This window comes from Colobus angolensis, unplaced genomic scaffold, assembly GCF_000951035.1.
Source record: "Colobus angolensis palliatus isolate OR3802 unplaced genomic scaffold, Cang.pa_1.0 Scaffold163, whole genome shotgun sequence".
In the NCBI taxonomy this organism is placed as follows: domain Eukaryota; kingdom Metazoa; phylum Chordata; class Mammalia; order Primates; family Cercopithecidae; genus Colobus; species Colobus angolensis.
Window position 1 is genome coordinate 6,935,619 of NW_012114744.1, and position 19,483 is coordinate 6,955,101.

The 19,483-nt window shown below is 37.0% G+C and overlaps 1 protein-coding gene across 3 annotated transcripts in view; it reads right to left on the reverse strand.

The window, feature by feature from the left end:
* Positions 1–7,558: 7,558 nt before the first annotated feature.
* Positions 7,559–19,483, reverse strand: part of FAM3C (family with sequence similarity 3, member C) — a 47,457-nt gene continuing 35,532 nt past the window's right edge. For all 3 annotated transcript variants that reach the window (XM_011937395.1, XM_011937397.1, XM_011937396.1), the window contains 3 exons: positions 18,587–18,671; positions 9,840–9,966; positions 7,559–9,252 (listed from right to left, as the gene is read on the reverse strand). In XM_011937395.1, the coding sequence (XP_011792785.1) occupies positions 9,163–9,252; positions 9,840–9,966; positions 18,587–18,671 (302 nt within the window). In that variant the 3' untranslated portion in view covers positions 7,559–9,162. The remainder of the gene's footprint in view (positions 9,253–9,839; positions 9,967–18,586; positions 18,672–19,483) is intronic.

Here is a 19,483-nt window from a genome sequence, read left to right on the forward strand (position 1 = left end):
ACAACATTAACAACACATTAATTCTCTTTAATATAAACAACTGCATGATTTCTTTATTCACAATTTGGATCATAGTCATTTTGTTCTGTATTTTAAGAGACTATGATAGTTATATTAAAAATAACAATAAAGTTTTAATTATACACATTAGATGCTGCGACCTTATGTTTTGGCAGCTTTAAAACCATGTGATATGCACAGTAAGGATTTTAAAACACATTTTAATTTTCTCCAGGACTGTTAGTACTACTATGATATTTGTTTGTACTTAGTTTAAAAGGTGGAAACAGCAAAGCTTCTCATCAAAGTATTTATTTCTATGCAATTTGGTGAGTTGTTCATCCTTTTTGCATCACCTCCCAAAGGTCATCAAAGATTGAGAAATTCAACTCACTATTTAGAGGCAGGTAGTGACCTGGAACACTGATTACCTTAGGTGATTTGAGGGAAGAAAAATTTGAATCCTATCTCCAGAAACCTCAAATACTCCTCAAGACAAGCCCTTCTTAAAGAAAGTTGACTGTCTCCTTTTTAAAAGTAATTTAAATTTTGCTATAGACCAGATGTGATAAATCATGACATTTCTTGGGGGCAAGACGATGATGACACATGGCACGGCATGACAAGGAACACAGTGATACACCAGGAAAGGACTAATTTACTTTGAAAGAGTAAATAATATTAGCAAATACTTCCATAGCACTTAGCATATACCTGTATTAGTCTAAGTAAAAAATATATAGAGAGATACATATAAAAATTCAATCTTCACAACAACCTTTTAAAGTAGGTACATTATTGTGGTTTTCATTTTACAGCCGAGGAAACTGAGACACACAGTAAGTTCCCAGCCCAAGGTCACACAAAGTGATCTGGCTTCAATGTCTGTGCCCTTAACCACTACATTGTTATTGCACTTCTCACAGTATCAAAATTGTCAGACTGTGTTTACAAACATATGCCATTTAAAGAGTTTAGGGGATTTATGAATGTAATGAAAGTTACAGGATGTTCTTCATGGTTTGGTTATATAAACTTGGTTGAAAAGTAGGGAGCGAAGTGATGGGAGAGCTGAGATCTTAGAATTTACTATGAAATAAAATTAAAATACACTGCCTCTTGATTACTAAGCCCAAAGTGACTTACGCTGACTTCTATTTTAGATTGCAATGTGGCTAACAGTTGGATTGTGCAAGAATCTAACAACCATTCCAAAAGAAAATAACTAGGGGTAAGGATCAAACTAATTTAGTGTGACATAAAATAAATACTTACATCCTTTTTATTGTTGCGCTTACAGCCAAATGTTACATAAGGTGTTATTTTTAAAAGATGGATTAAAATTTACTATTTGTAATGGTTTACACTCATATCCAAAGGAAAACCACTGGAGGTAGTTTGCACCAGATTAAAACCTTTTGAAACAAAATCATACTAGCAAAAGTGGCCTCTCTTGTAAAGTAATAAAGGAGAATCAAGTCAACACAAACTAAAGTTTCATGTGTGACTTTATAATTCGCAGAGTAAGTAAAAGCATCTGATTCGTGTATGTGAACTGGAAAGACAGAAATGGCAGTGGCTGAGGGCTGCCTTTTTCCCTGTCAGATGGCCATTCAGAACCATCACCGTAACTCTACTCCACAGATGCCAAGAAGCCTTTCCTTCTACATTTTAGTAACCACCTGACACCCATGATCATGGCCCACATTTACCTGGCCCTGTTTAGCCAAGAAGAAAGGGCAGATCCTTGTTGTAAAGGTAAACTGAGGCTGGAGCCGAACCGGGAACGAAGAAGACACAAGGCAAATGGCAGTGAGAATAGCCTTTTATTAGGGCTTGCGGGTGAGGTTCCTCCGTCCAAAGGCGTGGGCCGAGGAAGTCGCGCTGAGGGAGGAGGGTAGGGGCTTCTTATAGCCTGAGAGGTAGGGAAGCTGGTCGTGCAAACAGGGCCTGGGGGGTCTTGAAACTACTAGGGCAGGAGTTGAGTAAGGGTCACGAGGAAGGGGTCTTTGGAAACTGTTAACCGAAACTGCTGTTTACGAACTTGTGGAATGCAGGTGAGCTGCAGGTCATGGGGGAGTGTGGTTGCCCAGCCGGAACTCTGACGCATGTAAGTCTGCGAGTGTGTACAAGGGTGAAGGGAGTCTTTAACAAAAGGCCTGCTATGCCGGGTAACGCCGCCATGTTGGGTCTAGATTCCTGCCTAACATTCTGACGTATTTCTAATAAGAAAATGGGGTGACATGTTCATCTGGCTGCTTCCTGCTGGTATGGGTCGTCATGGGGTTCTTCGGAGGTCGGAACTCGGGTATAGGGGTGGAGCAGCATCTGATTGAAAGTGACCTGGGAGACTTCTTTCATGCGGTCCTGGATGAAGTGGAGGACACAGGGAACTATAAGTAGCAAGAAGCCAATGATTAATAAGGGGCTTAGAAATGGTAGGACTTAACCGGCCACAAACGACTGCCACCACCTAAGTGAGGGCCTTGATCCAAGGCTTTTCTGGTGGAGTCTTTCCTGAATCTTTTCTAGAGTGAGAAGATTGGTTTCTACTAGTCCTGACTCATTGATGTAGTGTTCAGCCAGGAAGGGGAAAGGAGGGGGTTAGGTTAGAGGAGTTAAAAGGGCTGGGTAAGGGTACCGCAACCAGTGGGGGCTTATTCTATCTGCTGTGAGGCTTTTTGTAGTGGGTGTGAGGAGTATGCCTAGGTAGGTGACAGAAGGGTGCAAAGTTGAGCCTTAGCCAGGGTAACCTGATAACCTTGGTCGCCTAGAAAATTTAAAAGTGTAGCAGTATCTGCAAGGGAGCACTCCTAGGAAGGACTACATAGTAATAAGTCATCAACATACTGCAATAGTGTGCTGTGGGTCAGGAGACAGAGGACAACATCCTGTGCCAGTGCCTGTCCGAAAAAATGGGCGCTATCATGGAACCTTTGAGGCAAAACAGTCCAAGTCAGCTGGGAAGAAATACGAGTGTCTGGATCTTCCAATGTAAAAGCAAACAGAACGTGGCAGTCTGGGTGTAGAGGGATGTTAAAGAAGGCATCCTTCAGGTCAAGGACAGTGAAATGGGTGGTGTCAGGGGGACCAAATGTAAAGGTAAACTGAGGCTGGAGCCGAACTGGGAATGAAGACGCAAGGCAAACGGCAGTGAGAATAGCCTTTTATTAGGGCTTGCAGGTGAGGTTCCTCGGTCCAAAGGCGTGGGCCGAGGAAGTCGCGCTGAGGGAGGAGGGTAGGGGCTTCTTATAGCCTGAGAGGTAGGGAAGCTGGTCGTGCAAACAGGGCCTGGGGGGTCTTGAAACTACTAGGGCAGGAGTTGAGTAAGGGTCACGAGGAAGGGGTCTTTGGAAACTGTTAACCGAAACTGCTGTTTACAAACTTGTGGAATGCAGGTGAGCTGCAGGTCATGGAGGAGTGTGGTTGCCCAGCCAGAACTCTGACGCATGTAAGTCTGCGGGTGTGTACAAGGGTGAAGGGAGTCTTTAACAAAAGGCCTGCTACGCCGGGTAACGCCGCCATGTTGGGTCTAGATTCCTGCCTAACACTTGTTGCCCCTAATTACTCTTTGGTGAGAGAAATATCACCAAATATACTAGTACATTTAAATATACCTCAAATTCTCTGGAAACCAGTGAAAGGTGTAGATATACAAAATGGAAATCAATAACTACCTATGTATTGCCAGTACATAATCCTTACTTTCTCTTAGTCCTATCCACTGTCATTGTTTTATCTCAAACTCCCTGGCAAACAAGGTTCTATGCAAGACAAGAAATAGCATAGGACACAATAGCAAAATGGGAAACCTGCAGAAGTGAATGGGATAAATCCTCTCTATCACATCCCCTACTTAATGAGTACAGGAACTTTGCAAACTGAAAGATAAATTTCAGTTCTCAGTGTGAGAAATTATTTCCTTCACCGGCTTAAAGTTGTTTTGCTTTCCCCAAATGCCCAATTCATCAACTTTTGAGAAACTGTATTTTAAAATATAAGAATGATTTCAAAATTTTACTTGCCACAATTCCTGTGACTGTGCCTATATCCAACAGACCCAGTGCTTTAAAACCAGAGGGAACCTAATCCAGACTATTTCCATAATATAACTTTAACACCCTTTTGTAAGGTCTTAACAGTTCCACAAGAATTAGCTGTCAATCTCATTCTTGGTCAGAAGTTTCAGATTTCCATAGAAGTGTAGAGATGAGCTCACTTACCTTAAATCTTAAGTCCTTTCCCTAAGGGACAACAGGAAGCCATTTGGGGCAGGCTGCACTCCCCAGGTAAGGAGGAGGCAGGACTTAAGGCCCAGTTCTTGCTCATTCCTTACACTTAAGGAAATCCTCACCAATTGACTCTCCTACTTCTACCCACTGAAAACCACAGCTCTCAGGGAATACTGCCTTCTCTACTCACTAACCCAACAAATTTCTAACCATAGCCCAACCATCATTTGCTTTTAAATCTCTCCTCTTCTCAGAGCTTGGACTCACAATGCATTCTCCTTGGGATTCCTTTCTGTTCTTGCCAAATAGAGCACATAATACTTCTGTAACCAGCCTTCCAAAAAAACAGAGCACACAAAAGCTAAGTCGTTTTTGGAGTTGAAATTTAACATAATTTGAGATTTCCATGTTAATACCAACATCTGTAAATAATAAAAAAAAAAATGCAAAATTCATGTGAAGTTTTACAATCAGAGAACTTCACAGGCTCACACTGGGCTTTTTGCTAAAAGATTCCCAAGGGTTAGCATTAGTCTCCTCTGCTTTGAGGGACATACTTATGGAAAACAGAGCAATTCTTTTCAACAGGTAGATGTCCAAACCGGCCATCTCATTCCACGGGTCATACAGGAGGCTACAATTTGGTGGGGAAGTCACTGGCCTCACTGTTGACTTTGTTCTGCATCAGAGAGGGCCAGCTGAGCCCCAGCATCTTCCCCACCATGATCAGATGCCACCCTGCCCTGCAGTGGGAATTGGGGTGGTGAGGTCATTAGGAGCAGGGATCAAGGTCTGCACTCTCTAGTGAGGCTCATCAACCAGCTGCTGCCACAAGAAGAGGTCAGCAAGGGCTCCCGGCCTCTTTGGCTTAAGTCACATACTTTCCTCTAAAGGCCAGACCAGCAATCAAGTAGAACCATTAAAAATGCTAGCTACCTCAAGATACACCAAAATACATGGAGATAAACTAACCACTTAAAATGCTAGCTACCTGAAGATAATACACCAAAATACATGGAGATAAACTAACCATTTAAAATGCTAGCTACCTGGAGATACATAAAAGCCTGAATTCTACTTATGAAGGGGAGTTGGTGTCAATGTGTAATAAGTGAAAAGGCAGGCAGAATATGAAGTTAGAGGTTTGGAGGTCAAACTCAGGTGAAGAGATGAATGAATCCTCTCCCATGATCTTACTGCTCAGGTCATCTAATGGCTCCCTTCTGGCTGGGTATGATGGGACTGGAAAGCTAGAGAGGCTGACTTGTTACATCTTCTTTTGGGCTAAGATGCCTGTAAGACACATGGCTAATAACAGCAATACTAGCAGTTGCACTGAATGAGTACTTTGTGCCAGGCACTTTGGTAGGCACCACAAACATTCTGGTATTATCCCTGTTTTACAGGTGGACACTGACTTCCTCAAAGTCCTCAAGTAGTTCAGTGGAAGAGACGAATGTTCAGGCAAGTCTGCACTCTTAACCACTATGCCACACTGTCTCCCCGCTACAGCATTATCTCCTCTTTAAAGGTTTCTCAGCCCTTTTTCTCTTTGGCTATCAAGTGAAGGAAATATGGGCAGACTATATGAAACATTATGAGCTTGCAGGTTGCAAGTCAATTTTCCCTGACTAAAGGAAGTATCTTTTATCAATTTAGCTTCAGATTCCTTCAATATTAAATGCACCCCAGTGGTTGGCACAACTGATGCAGAGCTGAACAGTGAGGTTAGTAATGGCAACAAGTTGCACCTGTGAACTAGTTGTACTGCGAAGATGTCTTCCCCATGCTAGCTTTGCTTATAAACTGCCATGGGACAAGCCCAAGAGAAACATCTCTTCTGTCTTTAACCTGAGAACTTCCCAGTCCCTTTTCCTTTCTGACCACTCATAGAAGAGATATCTAACTGTTCCAAGTGTTTCCCCAGTATAGCTTCCCTCAAGGTGTCTGCTCCCTCACTGGCCTGGAGGAGGGTTCTGATGGCAGAAGAGCCTCTTAGATTCCCTGGAGGGCTTTTACCATGCTGCCTGAACCATCCTTTGATGCTCTCTTCATGCTGTCTAGCAACAAATGACTGACACTCCCTCTCGAAGCCTGCTTACTTTTCACTCCATCTAGCCTTTGACTGGAAACTCAAAACAAAAAACAAAAAACAAAAAAACAAAAAGGATCACAACAAGAAGCAGAGAAAGGCTTAAATTGAGAGTTTTGAGGGAAATAGAAATTAACTAGTTATAGCATATGATCATCAAAAATCAAGTATGTGGTAGAAAAATCATTCTGAAGAGAGAATCCTTTTGAAGAATGCAAAGGTGCAATCTGTTACTCTATAGCTCTAAATTTACATGGATTTATTGCTGTACAAGAGGTTGAAATAATTGAAGAGGTTTAAGTGGCAAATCTTCTCCCTAATCAACACAAGCAACTTCTCTCATATTCCTTTGAAAAAGTATTCTAAATGAATTTCCACTTTTAATTGCTCTACTAACTGAACACAGCACATTTTGCATTCAATTAAGGGACAGTTTGTTGACCAAACTGAAATTATAACTTTGTTGGTCAGGTTATCCATAATTTATGTAAATTTTTAAAGTATAAACAGCAATACAGGCTAAATGAACTCAGCTTTGATCTGTCATAAAATTATAAAATAGCTGATTCACTTAAAAACAAGTCGAATATAGAAAGAACAATGATAAATTTCACATTAATCCAATTAAATTCAGGAATATAAAGACTCTGGTTCAATTTTTCTTTAATTTACCAAATACCACTTATTTTCCTGCTTTCTCTGTTCAATTTTAACATTCATATTACAATACACTTATTCTGGGACAGCATCGGATTACAAATAAAAAATATGCATCGATAAGCCCATAAGCACCATTTCAAATACTATGTCAATGTTAATTTGATTTTAACAAAGAAAATTCTTAACATTAAATGAGCACTGTTTCATGTCTAAAACCGATTTTAAAGAGGTATCTGAAAATGTAGTATAAAGTTATTGCTTTCAAGTTAAGTTGGCACAATCTATACAAGATTGAACTGAGACAAAAGGAAACCACAGCAGTTACATAACCAATCTTTGTCTTCTTTTGACATTTTATATATCTGGAAAATCTATCCCTTTACAGTCTTAATAAAAGGGCTTTTCCTGCCATCTACTTAGCTTCTTACATGTTAAGATACATTGAGGATATTACTATTTTTAACCACAGCAACAATTTTTTTACAAGTTAGTATAATAAATACTTGAAAAACCTTGTGTGAGTTTTTGTGAAGTTCTGTAGGTGTATTACTTTGCTAGATAATACAAAAAAAAATTCACAAAGCAAAACCAAGAGTATTTATTTTCATTATTTAAAAAAAAGTGACATTTATTTCACAATCCCTGGAACTGTAAAATAACTATTCCTTTAATTTACAGAATTGAGAGAAGTATTTTAAATGTCAAAATACACATGCTGAATGTGATTTAGCATATAAGCACCAAAAATCCCAAAAGTATACAAAAATTGTTTAAACATATAAGGTGCATTTATTCATGAATTACATTCAGTTTGAAGGAAGAAACAGTACTCCAAAGTTCATCAATATTTAAGAAATTATCTGAATAGCTTCCAACTTGGTTTACAGCTAAATAACAGATACTGCTTTTAGGATTTTTTTATACAATCCATCTAAAATTTAGGTTCGAAATTTAAGTGCTGCCTTACATTATGAATGGCAGTTTGATCACTAAATTTATGTTCCAGTTTGAGATATTTCATTACACAACATATATTTAATGCCCTGAAAACTTCTGCTTAAAAACTGAGTTAGTGAACATCTGAAAGTAACAAAAAAGATAGATCTTCTATATTTTTATGTAGAATTGGGTATAAAGTCATTTGGGGTCAAACACAATTATTTTTTAAATGTTATCAGTCCACCCAGTAATGAGAACTTTTGTAAATAAGACACTATAGCTTTGGGCAATAACTGCTATTATGAAGTTAGATAAACACAGGATTAATTTCTTGGTTTACAAATCAAAATTACTGTGATATTAAAGCATGCCTCCTTCCAAACCACTTGGTCAATGCTGATAACAATTAAGAAAAACATATGCTAGTATTGCTCTAAATATACTGACTTAGCTGTCCTGAATGACCTAATTAGGTTGGGGAGGGGACTTGGCCTGGTTCTCCAGTTCTGTAAAACTGCCACCTCCAGCCTCACTCTAAATAGCTTATACAAAATCAAGTTATTCCAATAGCTAACACAAATCCAGCAGGCTGTGGTCCTAAATGCCATCTACATTTACATATTTACTTCTTTACTGTGTACATTAAGAATTTTGTTGTGCTTTTTCACATATCCGATGTGTGTTTTCATATTAAACATTCCTCAGTTTCTTGGGAAGGAAAGAAAAAGATCATGAAAAGAGGTACATCAGGAGAGTCGGACTGTAAAGTAACATTACACACACAACTAGCCAAATCTCTTTTTTAATTTAAAAGATAATGTCACCACAAGGCAATATATAGAGGTATAAAAGAAAATAAAGTATCCACCCTAAAATCCATATTATTCCATGATATTTTCACAGCAACTAGTATATATATCAATATATTTTTCACGATCCGTTCAGTTACACATTGGGTATGCTTTTAGAATTTAAAATATGTATTACCACAGCAGACTAAACATTGTACTTTTAGGGAAATGTGCAGAGACATGGTTCAGTGATTTGATCATTGTGATGACTATTTACAATGCTATCTATTTACGTTAGCAATAAATAATCCTGATATCAAAAGAGACAATACTCATGCACACACCAAGATGGCTGCATGCTCTTAAAATATTTACACATAGCTCTGCCATTTACAGCTCTCCCATTAATAGTGAAAGTGCGCTTTCTTCAATTCTCTCCACATTTCCATTAGTCTTGCTTCTGGGGGATGCATCCTTCCATTTCTACAACTTCAGGCCATCCTTCATATTTGTTTGTATCCTTATTGTTCTTTATGTGCTATTGGAACACAGTAATAATACACAGTTTAAAAAACCTTTGTAAACTGCTGATTTGCAGTAACATTTTACACATTCTCATTTCAATAATACTCATGTCAACAATGAGTTCATATAAATTACTGGTCAAGATATTAAATGAGTGACTCTCAGGCTGTATCACATACATGGCAGACCTTCAAATAACAGCTGAAAGAATACATTGCAGATGCTTTTAAAGGATTACTTGCTAGTCAAAAACTAACATTTACATTCTACTAAGCTCTAAAATACTTCCAAACTTAAGTGATTCTAAAATCCAAAGCTCAATTAAAATCCTTAATAATTAAAGCTTCCTAGAAGGCTTAAGATAGGTAATCCTATTCCAACGCATTGTCCTGTAGGAAAAAATATTCCTGTGCAGAATTTTTAAGTTTTGAATTTAAAAGTATGATAAAAAGTATTTCAAATAACTGATTACCAAGAATTTATGACAAATATATATTTACTATCTGCTTTATCTGATTTTCAAATAGCTGGGATGGGAATATGTACCGTAAGGTTTCATAGAATTTGTTTTTGTTAATTCTGAGAGTCTAAGACACTAACCTGTTCAAAAGGGCTTTTTGTCTTAATGCCCTTCCCACCACAGAAGACCCAGTTGTCTCTAAAACCAAGATTAGTAATAGACGTGCTCCCCAATTCAGCAATGAGCCGCCGTGCCTCATCATTGAGTCTTGAAGAGCGAGAGAAAGAATACAACAATAAACAGAGGGTACTGTATGCTAATACTGATTCACTAGGATATTAACACAAAACATGAGACAAAATGAGCCTTTAAATAACAGAACATTTTGGAAAGTAACTTTTTTTCACAGAGTAACATTTCTACCGGTTGAATTCTTTAGTGACAAAAGACATGAAATCCAACAATTAATTTTAAGTTTATTCTATTAGAAAGTACCTGTTAGGTTTTTACTTCACAACAACAATTCACCTTCATTTAACTTTTTAAATTACACTCATCAAATAAATAAGGGATACCACAGTTAGTAGATGTCTACTCAGGCTAATTCAAGGTCTTAAGCAATCAATATTTTTATAAAATTAATAATATTTTTGAATCTCCACTAAACTCTCTGTAAATTACATTTGACCAGAATAAAGGTAAATGCTGACAAAAATCTATATGTTTCTAACACAACGTTTTATTTAAAACAAAATGAATTTTGAGAACAGGGATATAAATTGTACTTCAGTGATAACTGCCAAGTGGTTACTTAATAAAAATGAAAATATTAACCACACAGCAGCTAAATGCCTACTAGCAGGAGGAGGAGCAGTGACAAAAGTCAACCACTAGGGTAACTACTAATTGAAAGATGTCACTAAAAAATGTTGTGTAAGTGATCATCCTAATGTTCAATGATTTTCTTTCCTTTATCTCTAAGGAGAAAAGAAACTCAGTAGATAAATGCTAGCTAGAGAGCTTAAAAAAAAAAAGAAGAAGAAATTAACTAAGGGCCACCTGTACACCTATTTGGCACTGAGTCCTATATACTGCGCAAAAGACAGCTCTAATAAGTCACTTAGAGAGGTTTGTTCTGCTAAAACCTGAGGCAAGGCAAGTTTTATACTTTCAAACAGCAGGAAAGTCAGTGAGGAAGGTACTTATTCATTCTACAGTGTTCTTTCAAACCTCTCATGCTAGTATCAGCTCCTTTAGTATCTTAGTGAAAGAAACACTACATAGAACAGTTCTCATTTAACTAAAGAAAAAGGGATACTCATGGTTTTTTAAAAAAAGCTTCATAAAACAGGAAAGAACTACATATATCATTAAACTTTCGTGATTGATGTGAACCACATCCGTGGGGTCTGTGGAGCTGTTTTGGCCACAGCCTGGGCACTGCTGTCCACCTCGAGGAAGTTCACTAGAATCAACAAGAAAATAAGCCATAGCCTGTGGAGTATTTAGCCTTTCAGATTCACCTCCTATATAAAGTGGTACATTTATAGCCAAGTGAACTAAAAAGAAGTGAAATGACAGTGCAGAAGAACCAATCTCAGCCTCTGTGAAGACTGTGAGGACTTCACATGAAATCTGTGCATATGCGCTGGTTTTCCCTCCACAGTTCCTCTGCAGCTGTTTCCTGTGCCCATCCTTACATGAGTTACCATCACTTTTCACTTGTTTGCTCACTTGATAAGCAACCTTTGTGCTAGAGGGAAATGCCCCCAAATTGTCACCTGAACCTTGTTTTCTTGTTTCCAAATGCTACTGGGATGCCAAGGATCTAAAAGACTGTCAAATTCCAGTTGTGTAGTTTATTCAAATGTTCTATTTCTAATTATCTTATACAAGTCCACACTTGCATCATCAGCACTAGCAATGAGTTTTGCTGCTGTAACAAGAATAAATAGTATTGAAATGTGCAGAGCACAGGCAGTAGGCTCAGTGGTCAGCTAAGTGGACTGCCTCCTGCAGAGAGGCTTTGGGGTTCCATTCACATTTACATCTCAAAAAAATTATAACTGACACCTCGCAGGCCTTTAGGGTGGCTCATAAACAGCGGAAATAATAAATGTGAAGTTCACAAATGTTAAGAGATTGCTTTATACAGGAAAAACTCCCTGCAAAGTAGGAGGTTGTCCAAATGCAGGTCTAGCCCCCTGCCAAAAGTAAAATCTTATCCAAGAATTTTGCAACAACTAAGAAATATGTTGAAGGGCAGTCAGGCATTCTGATTTTTGTACTCCTGAATTTCAGAAGTGACCATTATGATCTGTATAAATAAACCAAGCTGACTTACAATCAAGCCAGAGATCTAGGAGAAACTTAAAGACTGAGCTTTATGTTTTAACTCCATTAATCTTTTTCCTTGCTTTTCCATTAGAAGATAATGAGATCCTGTGCAGATACGCATTAACATAGCAGGCCTGAGTTTAGAAAGGCCTACTAGCAAGACTGACCCCTGGCTGGCATCTGGCCACTTGGATTTGGGGAGGGCTCCTATCATTTTCAAAACTGTTAAGAATGGTTCACTGTGTCTAAACTGTGGGCAAAAACAATGCAATTTATGCTGAACACTTGTTTTCTCTCTGGGAGTCTGGTATTTTGGAACAGGTTAGGCAGAGGGTGCCTACATGACCAGCCCCTAATAAAATCCCTGGGCATTGAGTCCCTAATAAGCTTCCTTGCAGGCAACATTTCCCGTGTGTTGTCCTAACTGGTTGTTGGAAGAATTAAGCATGTCCTGTGTGACTCCACTTGGGAGAAGACTCCTTTTCTCCCCCTAGACTTTGTCCCATGTACCTTTTCCCTTTGCTGATTTTGCTTTGTGTATTTTTGCTTTAACAAATCACAGCCATGAGACCTACTGGAGAACTGTCAAAACTGGGGGTGATTTGGGGGACATCTAACACATAGCCCTGTGTATATCTAATTAGAGTTTTACAACAAGATGATTTTGTCAATGACTTCGAACACTTTCTAATCTGCCTATATAGAATTTGGTGGATTATTTTATTATTATTTTTAGATATCTTCTATTTAAGTAAAAAAAAAAAAAAAACCTTTACATTTCAAAAGTTTAAAATCATGTAACATAGCCAGTATTTAATTGAATAGACAGGAAATGTCAAAATGCCCCTTTTTTAAAAAAGTCAGGGCAGCAAATACATTTTTATATAGCATAAAGGCTGGAGGTACAAGCTTTTTATTCCACATAGGAGCACCCTGAGTTTGAGAACGGTATCAGGTTTTGCTGGAAGACAATCTAACGCTGCCCAGAGGCAATCTACACTAGAAAGGGAGGAAGTGAGAACTGGACACAGGAGTCTGTGGGTTCTGCCTCAATCCTTGCTGGGAAAGGAGGCTCATCGGACAGTCCTACAGTTGCACCATCAAACCAAGCCAATGCTGCCTTTCTGGAAGCACAGAAAGCAAGAAGGACAATATTAACGGCTCAATTCTGATTAATAGGGAAGAACAAGTTGGGAAGGAGAAATGTCAGAAACTCTGGAAGAAAATCACCATATTACCTCAGGGCGTCGAAGAGTAAGAAATGCTAAGGCAGAAATGGCGACCCAGCCTAGACTTTAGAGAGAACATATTATACAAAGTTCAGATTAGAAATTTCTATGAGGGAATACGACTCTTTAAAAACAAACAGAAAAACTCTGTAATTTTCACTATACAATTGCTAACACTCCCAGAAAAAAATGGAGCATAGTTTCTAAATTAGTGCTACCGTAGAGGAATGTTTTATGATGGGCTCAAACTTATGAAAGGAAGTGTGCAAAAATACAAAGCAAACCACATTACTAATGACAACATTTTTAATACTACTCACCAGGAAGACCTGTAGTGCTCAGAATGAGATGAAACTCATAAAATTATTAAAAGACACAGAAACAGCTTCTGCTAAGTGTGAATAACAAAGGGACTCACTGTTTCACCAGAACGATGTATCATCAGATCAAAGCATGACTATCTTTTCCAGGGAGGCAAACATTCTTTGATCAACATAAAAAGGGAATAGTAGCTCAAGGAGTCCATATAAGTGCTCTAAAGTAAATTTAAGCCTCCAGTCCTGTAAACCCCCTCCCCAGCTCCACACTTTTAGATTGTAAAGGAACTTGTTGAAATAATCATCAAGGTAGTGTCAGTTATTTCAGAAGCATCATGGAAAATGAGAGATGCTAAGACATTAAAAGTAAAATATCCCCGTTTTCAAAAAAGGCAAGAAAATTTCAGAAATAATGGTCCAATAAAACTAATGTAAATTCCTACCAAAATCCTTGAAGGGATGACAAGAAGATCCTGCGAGCATTAAAAAGCAATAAGGAAAGAAAGGGGAACAAAGGGAAACTAGTGGGAAGGACAGGGAAATAAGTAAAGCCAAGTTAACGTCATCTCAACTATTTCAGCTTTTGAAGAGGTTTTCAGGCAATAGATCAGGATATTGTAATTAGCACAGTCCGTGAATTTCAAGTGAGCATATGATAGTCTCAGAAAATAACCTCTATGAATAAAATAATGAAATAGCAGCTGGATGGTATTCCTAGTAGGGTACACTGGCAGCTGTCTGAAAAGTAGTTTCTGCAGTTGATTAAAAGATGCATCCCTTGGAGGAAGCCTCTAGCAGGGTGGCACACCACCCTTGGTAAACATTTTTATCAATGACTTATATTTAGACATAAGCATGACTTTGGAGAGAGTACAAAGCCTGGATCATGGAAACTTCACAGGACGAATGTCAGAATCAAGACCAAGTGGGCCTAAATCAGCAAAATTAAATTTAACAAGGATAAATGAAAATAAAGGCCTTCATTTAGATTAAACAAAATCAAGTTCTGAATGAAGAGGAAGACCTGATCTGACAGTGGTTTAGGAAAAAAAAAAGCCTGAGATCAAATAAAAAGATCTGAGAATTTAACTTGACCAAAAACTCACGAGCCAAAAATGTAATGTGACTGTTTAAAGAAAACTAATACAATTCTAGTCTGCATGAATATTCAAAGAAATGTAATCTCTAAAACATGGTAAGCTAGCATCTGCATTGTACCTTGTACTGGCCAGACCACATCTGGAACCCTGTGTTTGATGTGGTGCATTCATTTTAAGAGAGACAATAATCAACTAGAGAATGCCTGAGAAATCCAGCCAGGAGGATGAAACAAATTAGAAGCTATACATGATAAAAAGTTAAAAGAGCCTGTGTATTAAGCCGGAAAACGAGAAAACTAAAAGAAAAATACCAGTTAGCTTCAAATACCTGAAGTATCAAATGATTTGGGGAATACACTTACTGTTTTGTTGTTCTATCTATCCAAATTAAAGAACATCAGGCAGAATTTAGAGGGAGACCACTCCGAGAACATAACATTGTCTTGTGAATATTTTGTTTTGATCTATTTCAAATGGAGAAATAAAAGGGTACTGACACATTAAGTAGGTAGGGCGTTAAGTAGAGGTATTCATAGAGAACAAGGGAATCTTGCCCAGGCTCCAATGCTGCTTTAGGTGACCTTTAAGATCCCTTCTTACTCCAAGACATTCATATTGAAGCCCTTCACTTAGGCATAACATGTCATAGAGTATTCTCTCCAAAAGGAAGAATACAATTGGCAAGTTTAGCTTGCTCATTCAAACCCTTATCTCCTTTACAAAGAACAACTTATTTTAGTAAGGGTCGGGGTGGAAAGTAGGCATCATTAGATAACTGTACTCCCTGAAGTGTAAGTTTTCTTAGATGTAAGTTTTTCTCTATCTTGTTTTTTAAATGGGCTTCATAGAACCAAGAAACACCATGATTAACAAAGGAAAACAAGTTTCTTTAGGGCAGAACTTCAGAGCCATTCACTGTGAATCCCGAAAAGGTGTACAATATAAGGCACCATCCTCAAACTTCTTTGACCATTACATGTACTTGTAAAGGACCGGGGTTCTACCAAACACACTCTGGGAAATAATGTGATGAAGATTAGTCCTAGTTAATCTGCTGAAGTTCACAGCACTGCAAAATGGGCTCATCATGATTAAAAGAAACTAGGATAAGAGACGACGAGAGAGAGAGAGCTAGGTACTGCTTTCTCTGGTCAACATGCCACCCAACTTTCTCTCTTGGACAGAGCTGGGACATTCCATTTACACACTTAACTTTCTTGAGTATAAGGGGAAGAAAATGAGGTAAAATTCAATGGCCTTAAATAAGGAAAAGCCATAATACATCAGCAGCAGTAAGCAACATTTCTATTCATATGTAAGACAGGGTATATAACACAACTGGTAAATCACTGCAAATGTGCCACAATCAGACACCTGCCAAGATAAAAGGTATATATATATAATAGATGTAGATTGCTTTTCATAAGGATGTTGTCCGTTTCAGTATAAAAGATATGACGCTTACAATTTCTTTTACCAGTATTTAGAAAAAGGAAATATTTGAAATATAAATTCATGTGCCCCAAACTCATACAACTCAATTCATTTAAATTCACAGAAGATGAATCATATATTGACCAAGTGACCAAATGTAAAGAAATTAAAGTTTAGATTTTTCCTTTTGCCCTAGAGGTTGAACTGTCTCTTCCAAAGTTGCTTTTGGTGCATTTAATGGGCACCAAAAAATAGCAGTTAAAAAGTAAACATCATTCCTCCCCTAGTTCTTCGTTGTGGTTACAATTTATTATTAGCATATTAGCAGATTAAGGGGAGCAATTCTGATTCCCATTAGGTATAACAAAATAATCTGGTGAAAAAAGGAGGTCATGTTTGTCAATTCAGAAAAGTGGGGCGTTTTCTTTTTAATGTTAAAACTTCAAATTTTACACATAATAGCCTATTCTCTCAGCAAAAGCAAATAGTTAGCTACCTGTTTTCTGATGAGAGCCTAATTACATCATGTTCCATTCTATTTAAATGGATGAAAATGCTTGAATAGGCAAGTTTTATGTTAACCTTCAATGTATGGATTTAATACATTCTTAGTTGAACCAGATAAAATGCACAATGTCAATGAAATTACTTCAGCTTACAACCATTTATAAAGTAGCACTGTTTTCTTCATGTAAATCTGTGATAATGTAGCTATAAAATAATACATTTATAAAAATCAATACATTAAAAAGACATGGCACATTTCTGTATAAATCTTGTAGTATTAAGGCTCTGTCAATTAAGCTCTATAAAGGATGTTTTTTATCCTTGATAAGTCATCTTAAGAAAAGTCAGAGAAAAAAATTATTTTTTTCTAGAAAGAAGAACATTAAAGGGGATTTAATCTCAACCAGAGAGGCATGAAGTATAATTACTTTTATAAAACAATTTTAAAATACTTGAAATAATGTCTTTTTGGAACAGAGATAAATAGGTCAAGTGAATGGAACAGAACAGAAATCCCGGAGATAAAGCCACATCTACATAGGAACATAGGCATTGTATGTCATGGGGAAATTACAAAGGGGTTTTTAAAAATACATGAAAACAATGAAATCACTGGAAGAGAAAAATCTAAGTATCTAATCTGGAGGTGGAAAAATACTTCTCAAGTATACAAGTAGATCAGACTGACAGAAAAATCCATAGACTATATAGGCATTAGTCTAAAATTCTAAAATTCAAAAGGCACCCTACACTAACACAAAAGCAAATAATGTACAATAAATACATTTATTTTTACATTAGAAATGGTTAATATCCTTAAAACATAAAGGAGTCTTACAAGTCAATACAGGCCAAGTTGAATGGTCAAAAGACAATTTACATAAAAGGTTAAAAAAAAAAAAAACACTTGCGAAAAAAATCCAATCTCAATAATAAAGGCATAGTAAACTAAGATACCTTTTCAAACTCTTAAAATAGAAACTTAAAAAAATTAACAATCGGTGCCATGGAACTTCTGAGAAAAATATAAAATTGGTAAAAAATTTTTAAAAATCCATTTTTAAAAACATGTGGCACATCCTTTAATTGATCATTTCCACTTAAAAAAAAAGTCTACCTTAAAGAAATAGATATGGACTGTTTAAACTTTTCTAAGACAGTATATTTTGCTAAGTATGAAAACTGGAACTAGCCTGGGTCCAGCAATAGGCAGCCCATTAAACAGGTTATAAATTATGACATTTTAAAAACCAGACTAGGCAGACATAAACAATTTTTTATAAAGAATATTTAATAATAAGCGGAAATATTCACCACGTAACTGAAGAGATGTGCTATAAATACTAGCATTCTAAATAGTTAAAACCAAAAAAACACGTGTGTTAAGTCATCTGGAATGGAAACTAAAATATCAATGTTTACAGTGGGTAGTGAGATGGACTGGAACTTGGTCTCTGCGCTTTTCTGTATTTTCCAAATTTTTACAACATATACTATTTTAAGAAAAAGCTAAAAAAGTATTATTTATTAAGCTTATTTAAAATATAACACACTTGTATCTTTGACAATTAGCTCAATTTCTTGAAATTTATCCTAATGACATAATAATAGGGAAACTTTTAAATAAAGGTGAGCCCACAACTGCTGATGAACCATAAAAGTGCTACTGAAGAATATTAATGCCAGGAAAAACAATTTCAGAATGTTAAAAAGCAGAACATGAAAGTATAAAAAATGTTATATAAGATGTGATTCTAATTTCATGACAATATATGTGTGATAAACGTTTATACAGAAAACCAGGGAGGCGGCAAAGTTAAAAAAAAAAAAAAAGTTAGTTGTGTTTATCTGGTATTTGATTACTTTGCTCTATGTTAGATTTTTTTTTTTAATGAAAATGTATTGCTTTCATAATTACAAATTATAGCTCCAAAAAGTTCTGTAAAGTTTCAAGTTCACATACTTGGTTGCTCCATCATCATATGTTCCCATTAAAACTATTGTTCCATCTTGTATGGCCTTCAGAAACTCAATAAATGGTGCCACATCTGAAGGAAAAGAAAGGGTTGAGGTTTTTAAAAAATGACTGAATAACCATCTTGATCATCTCTAAAAGTAATATTATAAAACATGAAGTATCTGTAAAGCAATAATTTCCAATGTAATCCAAAAGACAGACAAATCTTATTAAGAGTTTAAAAACTGTTAAGTTTGTCCCTTCATATAATCCCAGCATCAACTTACAATTTCCCATTCCTGATTTATCCTGTGTCTTTTGTACTGATATTTCTGGGGCTAAGTGAAAAATATCATAGCAAAGTCATGTTAAAGCATGACTTATGAAGTAAGAAATTTAGAGATCTCTCAGATTTGAACAACTGAGATCCTGAAAAACCTTATTCTGGGGTCCATGCATAAACTTAAGGAGTTTATGCATGGGAGGTTTCTGGACTCCCTAAGTGTATGTAAAATTGTTTGTATGGGCTGAGCACAGTGAATCACATCTGTAATCCCAGCACCTTGGGAGGTCAGGGCTGGGGCTTGCTTGAGCCCAGAAGCTTGAAACCGGCCTGGGCAATATAGTGAGACTTCATCTCAACAAAAAAATTTAAAAATCAGCTGAGCTTGGTGGCATATGCCTGTAGTCCTAGCTACTCAGGAAGCTGAGACAGGAGGACTGCTTTGAGGCCAAGAGGTGGAGGTTTCAGTGAGCTGAGATCACACCACTGCACTCCAGTCTGGGTGACACAGCAACACCCTGTCTCAAAAAAAAAAAAAAAAACAAAAACCACACACAAAACGAACAAAAGCATAACATTGTTTGTATAGGTACTTTACTAGAAAGAGGATACACAGCTTT